The sequence below is a fragment of the Colias philodice genome, chromosome 1, assembly GCF_061535455.1.
Source record: "Colias philodice isolate Cphi_HAF_F1 chromosome 1, ilColPhil1 Martin Lab GWU primary, whole genome shotgun sequence".
NCBI classification, from domain to species: Eukaryota; Metazoa; Arthropoda; class Insecta; order Lepidoptera; family Pieridae; genus Colias; species Colias philodice.
The window spans coordinates 9857353-9876358 of record NC_143086.1 but is presented as its reverse complement, the minus strand read 5'-3'; the positions used below and the strand labels follow the sequence as shown (position 1 = coordinate 9876358).

The 19006-nt window shown below is 34.7% G+C and overlaps 1 protein-coding gene across 7 annotated transcripts in view; it reads left to right on the top strand.

Moving 5' to 3' along the window:
• Positions 1-17992, top strand: part of Gyf (GIGYF family protein Gyf) — a 46703-nt gene extending 28711 nt beyond the window's left edge. For 6 of the 7 annotated variants that reach the window (XM_089696948.1, XM_089696953.1, XM_089696931.1 and 3 more), the window contains 12 exons: positions 7897-8187; positions 8297-8551; positions 8642-8722; positions 8806-8918; positions 9173-9242; positions 9614-9829; positions 11081-11161; positions 11650-11773; positions 15144-15353; positions 15685-15808; positions 16004-16112; positions 17769-17992. In XM_089696948.1, the coding sequence (XP_089553074.1) occupies positions 7897-8187; positions 8297-8551; positions 8642-8722; positions 8806-8918; positions 9173-9242; positions 9614-9829; positions 11081-11161; positions 11650-11773; positions 15144-15353; positions 15685-15808; positions 16004-16112; positions 17769-17885 (1791 nt within the window). In that variant the 3' untranslated portion in view covers positions 17886-17992. The remainder of the gene's footprint in view (positions 1-7896; positions 8188-8296; positions 8552-8641; positions 8723-8805; positions 8919-9172; positions 9243-9613; positions 9830-11080; positions 11162-11649; positions 11774-15143; positions 15354-15684; positions 15809-16003; positions 16113-17768) is intronic. The other variant, XM_089696940.1, reaches the window with a different exon arrangement.
• The last annotated feature ends 1014 nt before the right edge of the window (positions 17993-19006 follow it).

Below are 19006 nucleotides of genomic sequence, written 5' to 3'. Positions count from 1 at the left end.
TTTTGGCTGTTACTGATTATTCGAAGACTAATTTTTTTAAGAATATTCATTGTGAATTTCAAGGGATAATGTAATTAAAAAAATACACGACACAATATTTATCTGTTATGTTACCAACGTTGAAACGTTGAATACTTTTTGGACTTTTTATTTATAATTTAAACTCTTACAGTTTGTTGTTTATTAATTTGTATTTTTTCTTTAAATAAAGTATAATTTAGCATTAGTTATTTTATTGTCCATATTCAATACTTCTATACTAAATTTCAGTGAGAGACCTTGAATTGCTAAAAATAACAAAATATTTAAGAAGTAAAGGGAGAAAACGATAACTATACCTACTACAGATTAAAATCTGTCAAATTGTTATTTATTTACTAATTCTATCCAATTTGTGATGGTTGAGAAAAAGTGAGGTAATGAAATACTGTACAAAAAAAAAAGACGGGTTGCACTCCGGGAGTGAAAACTTGATTATTAACGTTGAGCATGTTTGATATCCATCCGTACGCTTTTTTGATCAGGTCACGTGTCCTGACGCGAGTTTAAGATTTTATACCCAACGCCGCTAAAGAAGTTTTCACTTCAAAAAAAAAGAAAAGAATACCAATGAAACACGCAAATATAAATATTACTCTAAAATTATAACTTCTATACTAAAATAAAAAGTAAAACATTCATTAAAATACATGATTATTATATGGGATATATTTAAGTTATGGTTTAGAATTTGATTCATGTTCCCGAGCGTTGTGATATCAATTATTTCTTCGATGTTCTTCAGGTTTAGCAATTATTACTTACAGAACACGCTTGAAATACAATAATTACGAGATGTACATCTTACGAAGTAAAAAGACAAAGCTTGTGACTATTATAATAATTAAGAACAGCAAACAGACATAATATTTACTTCATTGAAACTTTATAAAAAACTAATCGAACGAAATCGAACTCTCAAAATCTCTTAAAACACTCGTTTGATAAAACGAAATTTTTTATTGAATAAAAACAAAGATTAAGGAAGCTATAACGTATTTTTTACAAAGAGCGCTTTGCGGTACAATTTTTAACTCAAACAATTACACGTGAGAACATAGTTATATCTTAATTTAAAGATAATAATATATTCACTTCTACGTGTATCTTATAAAAATTGTACGACATCATACAAAATTGTCGCTGAAATACGTTTTTCCCATAACAATAAGCGCATAAAATGCAAAAAAATGGGGTCGAAAACGGTACCATTTTAGGAAAATTAACATCCTAATCTATCTTAACTATATCTTATCGAGGGATAGTCCTTTATATTATATGGTGCAATTTTTGTGTATCTATCTACATCAAAATTTAATTTCAATTATGAGCTAAATTAAAAATACTTGTCGATTTCTTCATACATTTTGCTCTCGCGGTTCTTCAGACAGCGCTCAGAAGCGCTCTTGGAAGGACGGGTGTATCGCTCCTCGTGCCAAAAATAAATACGAAATAGAAAAAGATTATTGTGCGTGCACTGTCGTTTTCGTGATATGAAATATTTGATACTTTATAAGAGTAAACTGTATAAGTTTCATATTCCAATTATTTGTAATTTAAAAATTTCGTACGGATTGGTAGGGTAAAGCAATTATTAGTAAGATTAGGATTTGGATGGGTAGGAATAGCGGCAAAGTTTTGTTTTTTGAGTGTACGAGTGCGTGTGTGATATGAACAATAGACATAGTGTTGAATACATAGTCAATTAATTATTATTTTCTTAGAGGTCATATTTACGTCAAAAATCGACGTGGGCGATTTTTAGACAAAAATTAATTGTTTTAAAATGTTGAAGTATAATGAAATTTGCTACAACAATATATGCACACGATCTAAGAAAAACATATGCTAACAGAAAATACTATCGTTTCCCTAGAAATTTTTTGCGAAAATTGAAATTATTCAGAAAAAAAGTGGGCAATGTTGGCATATTTCACAGTATAACTAGCCCGTGGAGATCAAAAAAATTTTTTTTTATTAAAACTATTGCGGCGTATGTACCCTGATTTGAATGGAAGATATTGTACGTGAATTAGCAGTTGTTGCTGGACTACGCGTGACGAGGAAATTGTCTACGGCCCGATCGGTTTCAGCGAGGATGTCACCAACTACCGTTGGACTTTTATAAAGATGTTTAAACTAGTAGCCCTGCTGGGTTTCTTAAAGTAAATGGAATACGTGTCTAATTAGATTCTGATATTTTTTAGCCCCCAAACAATTTAATGGTGGGGAGGTGAATGTTTTGAGACATAAAAATGAAAAGCAAATTGTATTATTTCTATGAGAAGTTTGATATTAGCGCCAATAAAATCTGATGATTAGCAAGGAACTTGAGATTGAAAACAGGAACCAGAGTGAATAGTGTCAAATAAATCATTATTGTTCTCTAATAAGGGCTGCCGAATACTATGCGACTTGTCGCTGCGTGTATACAAGTTGCGGAGTTCGCCCACGGCGATTTTATGCAGTGATGTCGCGCGACCGCATCGATACTGGCTTGATACAAACCCAATTCTGTAACGGCATAAAAATACCTATTTTTGATACAGTTCCACATATGCACCATTTAATAAGAGAAATTACTTGGATTAAATAATGTAACAACGTTTAAAATAATCAAAATCTATTATTCTAAATGATGTAGTGCGTTGCAAATGCAAAATCACGCGCCATTGCTGTCGCGCGTTTAAAAAACGCATTGCTACAAAAAGTTGAGGGGTTAGAGGCCTTAGATCTCCCGTCTTGTCCCCCTGCCTGTCCCTTCCGTCGACAATAGCATCCTTGTTGATATTCTCGCAAAACTAGGCACGTACCTTCCTTAGGGTACTTTTCCACCAATAATGTGCGTGGTAACCAATCAAAATTCAAACTAAATGAAGCGATATGATTGGTTATTTAAATACAAACACATTCCTCGCACGTCCTTAAGCACCCTTAGCACTCGCAAAGACACTGAAGCTGCGCAGTCGCATGAGTGTCTACTCATGCGCATGCTCAGCACGATTAGACACAGCAACTAGATAGATGCGCGGGATACCCCTAATTTGTCCACGACTGACGCAGTGTTAAGGCTTTGAAAAAAAAATTGTGAATTGTCTGAGCTGAGCTTCAATTGCACTTGCATAAAATAACACAAATCATCGTTCGTTGTGTTATTTCATGTTTTTGTAAAGTGGCAACTCTCAATCGTATCGACAACCAAATCTGTCAAGTTGATATCAATTGTTCGATTCTGCATTTCGTGGCATTGCAGTAATGCCATTAAATTAAATGTTGGTTTAAACTGGTGTTATTTCGAATAAATTGAAATTTACTAATTTAATTAAATATTCATTGTGTTGTATAATAAGAACGTCATGGATAAAATCGTAAATGGTGCCTACTTTTATTTATACCCATATAGTTCAGGATCCATCGCCCATTTTTGCAAGTGATTACTATCAAGCTAATTTTTCGTGAGTAGCTTTATTTTGATGAGACGCCCAATAATTTCCTGTACGAAACTCTCGATTGTGGTAGCTAACAGAGGTAACAATTATAAAATGTTTTGATTTGATGGTTCTCAAATATTTATTGTACTAACTGAATTTTTTTTTGTTCAATCTCAAGATAATGATCTAAATTATTCGAAAAAATATTTGTCCTACAAAATCTATTGTTTGATCAAAGAGTTCCCCTCTTTCCAATGTGTATCGATAACGAGGTCATCATAAATGATTACTAACCAGCTGATTTTTTTGTTTTCACTTAGTTAATATTTATATAATTCAACAGACATATTGTCCTACAAATTGCGTAATAAATATTTGAGAACCATCAAATCAAAACATTTTATCCTTGTTACCTCTGTTTGCTACCACAATTGAGAGTTTCGTACAGGAAATTATTGGGCGTCTCATCAAAATAAAGCTACTCACGGAAAATTAGCTTGATAGTAATCACTTGCAAAAATGGGCGAAGGATCCTGGACTAATACGTTTCATATAGATCTTTACAATTTGACAACGATCAGCATTAAAGATAATTAAAGTAGTCAAAATTAAACAAATGACAGCGTTATAAGCGACTGTATTTTCGCCATCTCGACCGCTAATCAGAACAGAACGCTATCGCGAGTGTCGCGGGCGGCGGTGTCGTCAACAATCAGTCGAAGTGATCATACCTAAGGCTACGCCGCGCCTGTGAGAGTTATATTTGTGTTGCGATATATCGCGCAAGATCCCGTAAGTTGAAATATTAAATTTCGTCCGTGGCTTTGTACGCGTACCTACTGAAAAGAAATTCCCATGGGAAAGAGATTTTTCTACGCGATATTAACGATTATATCATTAACAGCCTCCTATCTCCAGATACAATAATCATATAGGAAAATCTCTCCGTTACGACCTGATTGAAAGACAACAAACAAACGGACTTTAGCATTAATAATGTTATTACTTGTCTAATAGATATATACATCCGCTCTTTTTAACGATATGTAACTGGCAGTTTATTTATAGATACCCACTTTAGGTGAACGCGATTTGATTTTTAGTATCTATTGATGTCTATTGATATTTATTCTAGTTTAATTAAAGTTATTACGAACAATTGAAGATGTATCAGTGTTACACTGTTGACGTTTTGTTGTTATATTGTTTGAATATTGTTAGTGAATGCATGTTACCTATTAACTTTTAGATAAAAATTGTTATGTAGGTATGTAGGCTTTTTATATGTTTAATGTTTATATATCACATCAATACGGGGTGGAAACCAGGCTGGAACCAGCGTTATGCGGACCATATTGGTATACCATAAGAGTGCCCTCGCCATTAAGTACGCCCCACTTTAATTAATATTTTATAGTTTTTAAGTTGCTATGTGGTTAAAATTCTTTTCTTACTTCGTTAAACTTAGATTAATCGTAGATACATCAAATGATCAATTATTAAAGAAAAATAGGTACTTTCCCAATTAGGGAATCCGGCTTCTTTCATAATTATTAAAACAATAATATTGATAGAATATAACCAAGAAATATATTCGTATAATCATAGTATAGACATACAAGCTAATTATAATCGAGTGGACGACAGGATACTTAGGACTTCTAAGATAAGTGCCGAAATGTTTTTAATCCTAAAGTTTTACCGATAATTTTAAAGACGTGAGAAGTTGTAAGTTTTTATATTTTAACTACCTACAAAAGATTCTGCAATTATACATTTAACATACCTATAATTGAGTTATAAATTAACCTGCCCGGCGTCTGTTATGGTTTCGTAAGGATGTGAAAATAATTTAACGACTCATAGTTGCAGGCTTTGATTACTATCAATGTTCCTTTGTGTTTTGTGATGTTTTACTTATATATTAAGTTAAGTTCAAAGATCGATAACACTCATTGGACCCAAAAATAGCTCAGAACGCTTTGTGGTCACAGCAAAAGATCTATATCGTGTCGTGGCATGCACCTCAAGGCATTGTGGCATTGTAGAAAAGCCATAACGCATATATATGTCATATTTGTTTAGTTACGGTTCTTATTGAAAGGATTAGCATAATTTTAAGGTTTTTGTGAGGATTAAAATGAAATCTATGAGCAGAAATAACTATAAGAAATGACAAGGAAATTTAAGGGTTTGACAATTTTTTTCCATATAATAAAATCTGTCCATCGTGTTATGGTGAATCAATTAAAGTTCAGAACGTGTCATGGCCTTTCTTTATTGCGAAATCGTATGCTGGTCGAAAAGCACGTCGGCCACGACACTTAAGGCGCGGGACATATACAAGCGGCGCGGCGCGCATCGGGCGCGCTGCCGGCGCGCATCGGGTGCGCTGTTGGCGTCCGAAGATGATATTTATATAGAGTGGTTAAATGCATTTTCTTCATGAATAATTTAGTAAAATTATGTTTTTTGTGCTAAAAGAGATTAACATTAATTTGAAAGTAACGATTTTGTTTTGATAATTCCTTGTAAGTAAAAAGCGAGGATAACCCCACGATTGCAAATATATCCTTGTTGCAAATGTTGGAATTTACTTGGAAAATTTTATAGTACTTTTAAAGTAATTTTAAAGTAGTACTGGTGTAATGATGGAAGAAAAGAAGGTTAAAATAACACAAAATTTATATTGTACTAGCGGTCCGCCGCGGCTTCGCCCGTGGTACATATTTCGCAATAAAAGGTAGCCTATGTTCTTTTCTCAGGGTCTAAAGATTATCTGTGCCAAATTTCATCAAAATCGGTCCAGTAGTTTATGCGTGAAAACCATACATACATACATACATACATACATACATACATACAAACCTTTCCTCTTTATAATATTAGTATAGATAAAATATGGTTTTCAAACACAGGTTTACATTTAAACCATATAAATCTAATCATTAAAATCTCAGTTCAAAAGTATTTACAGTACTGATCATTCCACAATATTATTACAATTACAAATAAATAAAAAACACAATCAAAATCAGGATTATCTTTATTTCTGACATTGTAGATACATGGGAACTTTCATTATGCTCTTCTTCATTTTCACTTTCCCTACTGCCATCACCTGTGTAAATCATTTCATCGATTAATTCAATTCACCTTTAAAAACAAAACGAAGAAGGGTATGTAATAGCAGCTCTATATAATTCCACACAGAGAGAACCGCGTGCAGTCACCACCAATATTTAAAGACGACTGACGGATTTTTGAGTTTTTTGACTGACAGGCTACCGTCTCCTACCACCCGATTTGTTTTTGATTGTGTATGACCGTGAATTGACCTCTATTTGGATGCGATGGGGGAAGCGCGCCTGCGGTACGCCTGCGGTACGCCCGCGGCGCAACCGTGGCGTGCCGTCTCGTCGCCTTTCCAAAATTCTTTCATACAAAATGTAGAAGAAGGACGTGGTGCAAAACAGATTCAAGAGGCGCGCTTATGGCACGCCCGCGCCCGCGCCGCTTGTGTTTGACCCGCGCCTAACAAAGCGTTGTGACCGTTTTCATTAGAGCCATAACACGAAATTCGACATATGGATATTTTTTTGGATCCCAAAATACATGCTGTCCATGTTTGGTATCTAAATGTGACATGATTGTACAAAACCTAGAAAATGTAAAATAAATGATTTTTATTTATTTTTTTCACTGTAACTACAACACGTTATGAGCTATTTTTTCGCTCAATGAGCGGTATCGGACTTTTAACGTAATGTATAGATGTGAGGAAAGATGAATATCGTAACAACTGGTAACTGTTATTTTCTTAACATATTATTTAAACTAATACCCAAATTTCGTCAGTTAACTTATACGAGGTGTGTAAGTTAACGGACAATTTCGTGTTTGGAATCTATTCTTATTCCTAAGTTATTTGAAATAAATACATACTTAAAGTTAATAAGCTTTCAATCAACGTCAATCACAAAAGATGTTTGCAAGTACATTCAATAAATTATAGCTCGTTAAATATGACTGTGAAACGTGTGTGTTTATAAATGAATTTGCAGAAGCTTGTATATACTGTTTTTTAAATGCTACAATACGATGGAGATGCACATCCTTAGCGCGCCGTCTGCGGGCCAGCTTGACTGCTGGTTTGTGATCCATCGCTGCAAAATGTCTGCCACATTCCAGCTTATATACCTAGTAGTCACAAACATTGTATTAGTAATGTAAGGCATGCTTATATAGTTTTCAGAATTAATTGTAACAAACAAAATAGTATTGGTTACTTGAATAATGATGACTAACGCATCTAAACCATGATTAAATTCCAAATATCATTTTGTAATTTTGATATCGCCAATTATGAATATTATATTATCTATTTAAACTGTTATTTTTTTAAAATGTTCTTAATTCTTTTTAGCCATCAGCAATTCCTACCAATTCTATCTTGCCCGAAGATATTGCCAAGGAGATGAAAACTGAAGATGAGATTTTAGCGCAACTGCGAGCTTCTCAAAACATACCGGTCTCGCAGCCTTCGTTCATCAACGATCCAGTGCCAGCGCCTGCCAGCGCTGCTAACAGTGACGTGCCATTCCCCAAAGTTCCCGTGACACCGGATCTCTCGGAACTCCAAAAGTTGATGCAACCAGAACCTCCAAAGAGTACACAACCCCCTGCTGAAGTAGATGCTGAAAAGGAAACTACCATGGTAACATTAACGTTCTATTATACAACAGCATACATTTACTTAAATAATTTTAAAACTGCTACTATTAAAAACCCATATTCAAAATATAATATAGATACGGTTTTTCCAGGAAAAGACTACAACTAAATCTGACAAGGAGGAAAAAGCTGACTCACCTGTTGATGAGATAAATAATCCAAAACTACAGCAAACTCCAGTTAAATCCGACCCAAAAGGCCAAAAACTCGCTAAGACTGACTCCGAGAAGAATGTTAAAGCTAAAGAAAGTACCGTCACAAAAGCTAAAAATAAGAAATCCAAGGATGACAAGAAAGATGATACTATTGAATTGAAATCTAAGGATGATGATGCTAACAAACATGCGGTAATCTTTGTTTCTTTATGGTAAAGAGTGTTGATAGTTAGTTACAAATAGTGAATTCAAAGTATTACATGAATTTTTTTAATGTTTTAGAAGAGGTCTGTGGAATCTTCACCATCAAAGACAAAGAAGGAAGAAAAACAAAACAAGAAAGAAATTGAAAAGGAGAAAAGGGTAATAATTATTTTTGCTCCATTATTCCTCCCTTTTTTCAAATCTTAGAACAATATGAAACAGTTTTGATTAATGTTATGCAGGAATTGGTGAAAGACGGCTTCACTATGGTAAAGAGTACAGAGAAAAGTAACAACAAGGATGTAAAGAAAAAAGCAGACGAGGCTAAGGCTGCCGAAGAAGCTGAACGTAAACGGTACAAAAATTTAAATATTTATTAATACAACATTATCCCTTTAAGTTCTTAGAATTGTCAAAATACATATAAATTATTTACCGTTATATATTACCACACTAATTTTTTTACAGGTAGAAACGCTTTGTCTTTTTCAAATTGCTTTTACATTTTAATAGAACATTTCAATTTTTCATTTAATAACCTATTTATTGTCTTTGAACAGTTTTACCTATCTATTTTATCCCTAATTTACATTTATCTACTTATTTTAGGAAAGAAGAAGAGAAATTAGCGCTTGAGGAAGAAAAGAAAAAATTAGCAGCTGCCACCAAAAAACAGCAGGTCAGTAGTACATTTATAGTTGATATTGAAAAAAATATGTTCATATTAAACCTTATCATATTTTTTACAATAATGAATCGTATGCAACAGATAATTCAACATAAGTTTCCCAAGTATTCTTTTTAGTGAAATTGGTTTCTTACATGATATAATGTTATATAGAATATAAATTATGCATAAATATAATTTAACTTTTTAAATCCTTGTGATGAACTCAAAATCAACTTGACAACAACCGCCTATTCTAAGAAATATAATTCAAAGTTCCCTTATTACTGATTGACAATACATATTTATTATTTACTAATTATTTTACTTTCTCGTCTCAATACTAGTTAGAAGCTAGTTATGAAATATTGTTATTTGCCTAGGAAATTCAACAACAGAAGCAAGCGGCCGAGTCGGTGGCGAAGAAAGCTCCTTGGTCAGTCGTGGCCAATCAAGCGATGGCCACTAACAAGGATGGACTAACCTTAGCCGAAATACAGAAAATGGAACGTGAGAAAAAATTGGAGCAAATGAAGGAACAACAGCAGATGATGCAGATTATTGCGCAGCAACAGGCTGCTGCATTGGCAAGGGAACAGGTATTGAAAACTTTCAAGTATAAATGACACCCAAACTAGCTGTGCCCTATGATATCACATAATACATATGATGTTACATAGCCTTTTTGTATAAATGGACTTTGCAATACAAAAATATTACCAATACAAAAATATTTTTCAATTCGAATCAGTAGTTTCAGATTACCGCTTTCAAACAAACTGACTGAGATTTGTATTATTATTATTTATATTGTTTTATTGACTAGTAGTGTACCTCTATAGTGATGAAACATTACATAGATAAATTTAAACAGAAAGTTGTAAATATAATCTTCCTGACACAAGCATTTTTTTAAGTGTTCCAATCACAAACTAGTTTAAAGCCTATTTAAAAAAAGGAAATGTATTATTTTGAATTTGAATAAAATAGATAGGAATTATTGTTGCATAGAACAAACACTGAAATTAACCAAGATGTTATTAGATGGTTTAAGCGTGTCCCAGACAGACGCGGCCTGCGGTGGCGGTGGCGGTGGCGGTCAGTTGGATGACTTGAAAGTTCTAGGAACGACATAGACACACGCGGCCTGGACGCGGGTACAACGCGGCTTACCGCGGCCGCAAGCCCCGCCCCCTCCGCCACCGCTTCTGTGTGAATGAGCGCGCGGACATGAGGCGGCCATTACGCGATCAGTTGTAAATATTTACAACAGGCCGCGTGTACCGCGTGAAATTATGCCTATAAACACTGAGTTATTTATTCAAACACTGCAAAGTTACCCAGTTTTGTATGATACATCACATAAAGACTAAAAAAACAACAGAATTAAAAACAAAATATGGGCAATAAAAGCAATAAAACTTCGTACGATTGGCCATTACTAACGTCCACTTGCAGGTGAGACTCGAGAACTAATGTGCCGCCGTAGGTTAGAATGACCGCCACCGCGGCCGCGGTAGTGTATTGTTATCACGGTCAAGCAAGAAGGCAACAGCAGATCGCCACCGTAGGCCGCGTCTGTCTGGGACAGGCTTTATCCAGAGTCTTAATTTTGGAATTTTTGTAGTATTATTTTTTGTCATGTTGGCTTAATTTATACACTATGACTGGAATGGCAATTCATTGTATAATGTAAATTTTTTAATATTTTATGGTTACATGCAATGGATGGATGGAAACATGTTAATATTTGGTTCAGATAATCGTAAGTCTCACAATACTAAGTGTTTACAGTGTTTGGTTAGTGTAAGCTTTAAGCTTTTAACCATTATATTGTCTTATTGTTACAGGAGATGCAAGTTGGTCTTGGTTGGGCTAAAAAGAAGAGTGCAAATCCATCCGCACCAGGACAAAGTTTGGCTGAGATTCAGGTATAGTAGATATTAATGTTTCTTTTTTGAATGTTTTTAAAAAAAGGTTTAATATTAAATTATCACACCATTAAGGCTGAAGTGGTCAAATGGAGTTGTCCATGATTTCTTATATTTCACACATATAGGCCCTATGGTGTTTTCCGCTTTGCTCTGCTCCTTTTTGTACTTTTTCTTAGTGTCATGTTAAATAGGCTAGAACATTCTCGATTAATGGGCTATCTGACACTGAAAGAATTTTCCAAATCGGATCTCTAGTTCCTGAGATTAGCGTGTGTCAAACAATCTTCAGCTTTATAGCGTAGATTTCAAACTCAAACTCAAACAACAAGCGGAGTCTCTTTAATCAGTACTAATTTGAGAAACACATAATCTAGGTAGCATGAAATATCTGGGGATTTTTTATAGTGATATCTATAATGAGTGTTCACACACACAGACTTATGTATTTAATAGGTGTATATATTTAATTTATGCATATTTAACAGGCGGAGGCTCGCCGCAAGTGCACGGTCGCCGCGTTAGCTGCGTTCACGACGCAGTCGCTGGAGGAAACTCAGGCTTTGCCCACGCCGATACCCAACCCGATGCCGTGGGGCAGTGCGTCTAATGGTTAGTGCCTTTGTGATACAGGATTATTTGTTGGTCAATAAATGTATTAGAAAAGAAATACATTGCCATGGTTACTGGCTTTTGGATATGGCTTTTTGTTGATAAACGTTAGAAAGGACAGAACATGCCACACAGATAGATAGCGGACGAATTCATGGTCTGGTTATTTTTTCTGTTACTTTATAGCTTCTCTTACAAATTTTCACCAATAAAAACTATTACAAAGTGTATCTCGATACGAAGTAATAAAAGGGTGGGGGTGTGGGCCTTCGTAATCACACACCATTATGTCTTTTGTTATTGGAAATAAACAGCATTAGAAAGGAAATACGCCGCCCATAGATGTCTGATAGGATAGTATTTGGATCAATAATGAGAAAGGAAAGGGAAGGGATTTGGGCCGGATTCATTCATTATGCATCGTACGAATCGTGACAGTCTTATAAGTAGTCAGTCCTTTCACTATAACAATGTGAAAATGCATAAATAAGAGCATATATCATTGTCCTCTCATATTTGATAATAAGTGACAACTAGATACACAATCCCACACAAAAATTGACTTAAGAGTCATAAAATGTGATTGTCAAAATTCTAGTCCAAAGAAAAAAGTCAATCTTATTACGATAAAGGTGTATTCACAGAACTATGAGCCTAGATCAACAAATTTTAAATAAATTCCTCAACTCATTCGTATGGATTTAGAAATCACAAAAAAAAAAATTAAATTTAGCAAGTGCCAACCGCTGACAAAGCTTGTCACTAGAACATGGAGTGAATGGACTCGAACTATAGATATTATTTTTACAGTTATTATAAAGTATTATTTTTGTTATATTATGCATGTATGTAATTACAATTAATGTGTTAATCATTTATTTATTTCAGAACATACATCCCATTAGAATTCGTATCCATGCTCTATATTTGCTACTCGTAATAATCCTATCAAAAGCTGTACAATTTTTTTAAATCTTGACATACTATGCCATTCTGTTTCTCTTAATGACATTAAAGGATTTCACTCTTAATTTTGTGTACATATCAGAATCGCTACAGATTTTTTTCTAGACCCATCATATACTGGAAGATATTACTATGTTCTACTGTAATGCCATCATTTGATTTTTTGGTATAATAGATCTAAAATTGGCAAGTATAGAGAGAATTCAGTCACTCTTAAAATTGCAGTAAGCAATGTGATGGAGCATATCTTTCACATAATATCATGTCATATTACGATCAGCTATCGCAGGCACAGACATAGATAGACTACGCAAGTACCGCGATCTGTATGAAAACCAAGCGTGTCATATTTTTTGTACTGACCTTGACGCGTTATGACGTCACGAGCGCTTTTTAGTGATGGTAATTTCATTTTACGCTAAATCGATTAGGACGCCACTCGCGCGGCGATTCTAGTATCGTCCTATCCCATCGAAGTAAATCGAAAGAAATCAGATCAAACTAGATCTATGTCTAAGAGGTAATTAAATAAATGAATCGTAATCGATTACTAAATCGATTCAAGACAGAAAAATGATAATTACCATAGACAGAGGAATGATAAAATAAATTTATAAACCTTTTAATATTCTAACAAGTAAACTAATGTGTTTTAGCTTTTTCTTACATATGCCCATTGAGTTACCGTGTACTACGTACTAGAGAGGCCATCGAAAGAAAGTAATGAAACTGTCAATCAATCAATCTTTATGTCCCGTTGCATCAATCCATTTTTCTTTTATGTTCGGGTTACTTGGAAAACTGAAAAAACAAACATAGTCTAAGCAATAAGGAGTTTTCTTAAAAAACTCCCAAGATGACACTTTAACTAATGGCGTCCATGTCATAATATTTATTTTTAGTACCTTTGTATTAAAATACTTAAAAGTTCTAGGTCAAGTCGTATTAAATGACAAAAAAAATCTATGCCTTTTTTTCTGAAAAATTGCTCCTTCAAATTATCATTTTTCTGTTCGATTATAAAATCGATTAGAATCGAGAACTGTTGCATCAAATGAACATCACTAACCACAAAATTGGACAGAAAAATGAGAACAGAAAAATGAGAAGACGCTATTCATTGCTTGTTATCATACGACTCGATCTTTACCGTGCCAAGTAAAAGCCGCAATGTATTCCGAATCATTTCGTATGATTTGGTATCCGTGTTTGTCACGATCGTTTTCCACAGATATTCTTTATTTGATTTTAAAATAAATAGTGCATATTCTGATTAGAAAATTACTTACCGGTGGAAGGAAACATCTCTGCTAACTCGGCCACTCACAGCTGTGGAGTTTCTACAGTTTATAACGGCGTAATTCGGCATTTTACTTTATTCAGCTTCACGTCTTTCCTTGGCGAACTGCAAGCGCGGACTGAGTGTAGGCCAGCGTCAAGTAAGTTTCATAATCTTAGTTTGGACACGGGAAGTACATACACTCGCTTAGTCTATCTTGATACATGTCTGTGATCGCAGGCCTTTGATTGAGGTGCTGATCAGGATCACATCATCAGCGTTGCTCAAATTATTGGCATATCAGCCGACTAATGAATAAACATTATTAACTGAATCTAAATATACTAGCAAAAAGCAGAGCCAGGAGTGCTTGCAAAGTTTTCTTCCTATATTGTTCAACCAAATGCAAAAGATGTCTTAAGTTCATATTCATAGCTGTTATAAGCGTCAATGTTTCTCAGTAAAGGGTACTAGAAAAACGTTGTGGGATAGTATGGACAACTCTTTACTATCAAACATTTATGATATTTATTTTGACAATAATAACAATATTTTTTTTATGCCATAGTCGGCTCAGAAGCTGGTGGTTCGCCTGATGGTAAGTGCTTCCACCGCCCATACATACTAACAGAGAAGTAAGGGTTTTTAATCTAATTTAATTTTTAATTTTTATATTATGTACTTTATTAGCAATTTAAAGACACGGATGGCAATAGCTCACACAAACGTCGTTATTAGACTGTTGATTTATTTCACTTTTATTTGACTTCTTTAATACAATTCTGTCCATAACCTTCTAGGAAATGCTTTGAACATATTCTAATGTTGTCTAAAATAATTCTTCGGGTCTTTAACATGCTAATACAGTCATCCATTCTCCACACTGCACGAATCATCCTATGTCTGATTTTGCAATTTTTCAACGAGCTCTATGACATATTGACGTCTCGATCTTTCGAACACAACTAAACTCAAAGTCCTCCCAAATCTTAGATTGGGTAGATTTCTACGTTTTTTGACGCTGCTTGTGTATCTAGTTGTTATCGAATCCGACCATGAACTTAACTGATATTGGTCGAATATTCTTGTCCAGTATTATAGAGCTAAAGTAATATTATCCACCAGGTGGTTTCTGGGATACGCAGCCGATCCAGCCGCCCAAACCGGAGCCCGTTAAGCAGGAGCCACCCAAGCCAGCGGACATGAACAAGAACAAGCTGAAGGTGACGATCGCGGTGAACACCGGCGCCGTGCCCAAGAAGGAGACCACGCCCGCCATGGAGTTCGAGACCTGGTGCTCGCAGGCCCTCGGCGCTTGGAGCTCCAAGATCGATGGTGAATATATTGTTTGAGAAAATCTTGCTTATTTAGCATCTTTTTAGGGCCAATGTTGAATTTTGAATATTGGGATGGAGTATACGTTTGCTGTCCAGGTAAACGTTGCCTTACTCTTACCATTTTGGGTGGGGAAAATAAATGTGCGATTCTCAAATCTGACTGATATGCACAAAAAATTTCATGAAATCGGTCAAGCCGTTTCGGAGGAGTTTAACTACAAATGCTACGTATGATAAAAATTGCCAAGACAATTTATTAAATTTTAAATTTGTTTTGTAGTTTTAAAGATGTATGAGAGAGGTATTAACATTTTGTTTATATTTTGCAGTGCCGACCTTTGTTGGTTTTCTGAAGGACATAGAGTCGCCGTATGAAGTGAAGGACTATGTCAAGTGTTATCTCGGTGAATCTAAAGATTCCAGTGATTTTGCCCGCCAGTTCCTCGAGAGAAGGTATTATGTGTTTATTATTAAATTATGTTTAGGTTTGTATAAAGACATTTTATACTAGGAAAATTAATCATAAATTATTTTTAATTCATTCTCAAGAGATTTATCTTGACAAATTATCTCTTTTATTATGTAATCAGACTATGAATTAATATTAGATTACCATAAGCAAAGGTTATTTAAATATGCCATTTGCAGGTCCAAACTCCTTCGCGTCGGAATGGTAACGCCGTCCGACGATCTTTGCTCTCCTGCGCTGGCTATAAATCCCCGCAACACGTCTACTTCGGACTATCAAGAAGTGAAGGTAATACGCTATATTATTGATTTAATTTATTTATTTATTCTTTATTGTACATAATATACCAAACATAAATAAGCTATACTATAATTACATCGACCATACAGCCACTAGACGCCTAATGTTAGCTTGTATGTACTAAGTTCAATCTGTCAACAACTTGAGGTATGGTGAAGCGGGGCGCTGCATTCTCATTGGCTAATTCAAGGTCACCAAATGTCCTAGAGATGAGACATAGTAAATTTGTATATCGATATCTTTATCGATATATTTTGTATTCACATACTTTATCGATATAGGTATTTTGTATACACATACTTTATCATTGGAAATTGAATACGATGTTAATACATATTAATAAAAAAAAAGTCCAGCGTGAGTCGGACTCGCGACTCTGAGGGTTCCGTACAAACAGGCTAAAGAACAACAAATCTGCAAAAAATCGGTCACCCATCTAAATTATGACCCTTGCTTAACCTCGATTTTCATTTTTAGTGTTATAGTGTTCATATTATTTTATTACAAAGACTTAACATTTTATATTATAATATAACTATGTTATGCAACGTCATTCATGTCATTAATTTTGAAAACAACTAGTATAAAATCGCGAACCTAAATAGTTTTCGATAATTATTATCGATACAATTTACAATCACAACTGGTATGTCACTAGTTACACGTGCCACACCATAGAAGAAAAGGGATGCGTAATCAGGTGCATACGAAAGAAAGAGATGCAAATATAATCGACGCGCTTTGTCAATTGACCAGTACCAGCGTAAAAAGAACTCCGATAAAATATTGTTCGTAATAATATTTAAATTATACGCAAACAAACTATTTAAATATAAAAAGTAATCCCGTCCTTCTGCAAACTTGAGATTTTACTCGTTTTACCACACCATTTAATACTACAAGGAGCCATTGTTTCTATTTTTTAAAGGTTTTTTTTCGGACGTGTTAACAGATCACGGAACTGGCCGAAACTGATAGTTGCGTTTCGTATGGCAGCGGTTATAAGTCCTATTAGACACATGCGTTGACAGAAACAGTTCGTCTGTTATTAGGCGTCTAGTGGTTGTGTGGTCGATGTATAATTACAATTAAGATACAATGAAAACACACGGCAATTATATAATTATGGAATACTTAAAGATAACTATATTTCGGGCTAAACTGTGTAATTGCAACCTGTTGCATCTAATTGATAATGATAGTTACCCACGATGCATTATTATACTACTCCATTCTATGAAGTCGTAATCTTACAGCATTTGAACCCAATTATAATGCAATTATTACGTCATTCTAACAAATTCATTAAAGCTCATATTATCTTATTAAGTCCTTTGTATGTTTATAATGTAATGTATTTTGAATTTTAGCTAATTAAGATTATATTATGAAATCATTTAATCCATACTAATATTATAAATGTGAAAGTAACTCTGTCTGTCTGTCTGTTACTCAATCACGCCTTAACTACTGAACCAATTTGCATGAAATTTGGTATAGAGATATTTTGACACCCGAGAAAGGACATAGGATAGGTTTTATCCCGGAAATCCTACGGGAACGGTTTTTTCTTTGAAAATGCGGGCGAAGCCGCGGGCGGAAAGCTAGTATGGGTAATAAATTAGATATTATTATAATTTTCAGGGCAAAGGCAAGAAAACAAAGAAGAACAAAATGATGAAAGTGGACGCTCGTATCCTCGGCTTCTCTGTGACAGCCGCCGAGGACCGGATCAACGTTGGGGACATCGACACCGCCTGAACCCGCAAGCCCCAACCCAACTCGCCTTGTGATAACCCCAAGAAGCTTATATCTAATACACTGGAGATTTCAGTATGAACATTAACTTGTAACAAGAAAATATGACCTTGAACTTGGCAAGTTGGTGTGAAAGGGATAAAAAAACATACAGGCGTCATTCAAGCTCATATTTTCTTGTTACAAGTTAACGGTCATAGTGCAATCTCCAGTGTATTAGATATAAGCTTCTTGGATAACCCCCCGGGGGCTAAATAACTTTATTTCGTATTTAACAGCGCAACATGGTATCCATCGTTCCCTGTACTACCGACGGCTTGAGCAATCTATGTATAACGCGTAATTATTGTGTAAAAAATGTACATAAACGTTCCTACAACCCATACGCAGAATTGCGTGCGTGATCGAGATTGTCTTTCCTATCTCAGCGTTCGTAGATCAGGGTTCTATGGGTCGCAGTAACGAACGTGTACGTTTCTAGAACTTTGTAATCCGCGGGAAAAGCAGTCATTTTTTTATTAATCATTCCGTTGTTTTTGTTCAACCATCACTTGTAATTGACGATAACGTACGTGTGCGTTACATTGTTCTTGACGTATTTTTATATTTGTAACTGGCGTTCAGTTGATAGCCCAGCGTTTTACGTGGCATTTTGGGAAAGTTGTTTTTTAAAATGCCACGTGAAACTTAACGCCAGTACATTTAATAACTTCAAATTAACTAAAGAGGTGATATACATCAATACTATTTCAAACGCTTTTAAAAGTTGATTTGTAATCAACTTTTCATAAGCTGCTGAACTCATTTTTCTATCTTAATATCAAACGATGCTAAAGGTATGTAAACTCTTATCTATAGGCATTTATTTATTCACCGACAAAATCAGTATCACTTATTAATTTTCATTATCGATTTATTGTACTAAATTGTATTAACAGACAAAAACATTTTAATTTTAAATTTAACCATAGTACCATGTGACTTGAATAAATTCAATCTAAGTTTCACTAATTTTACACGTTTGACTGAAACATACTAACGTAAAACTTAGCTTCAGGATGTATTTACGCACTATATCAACATTGCTCAACTCGTCGGTTACGTTTTCGCGTTGTTTGCACGTC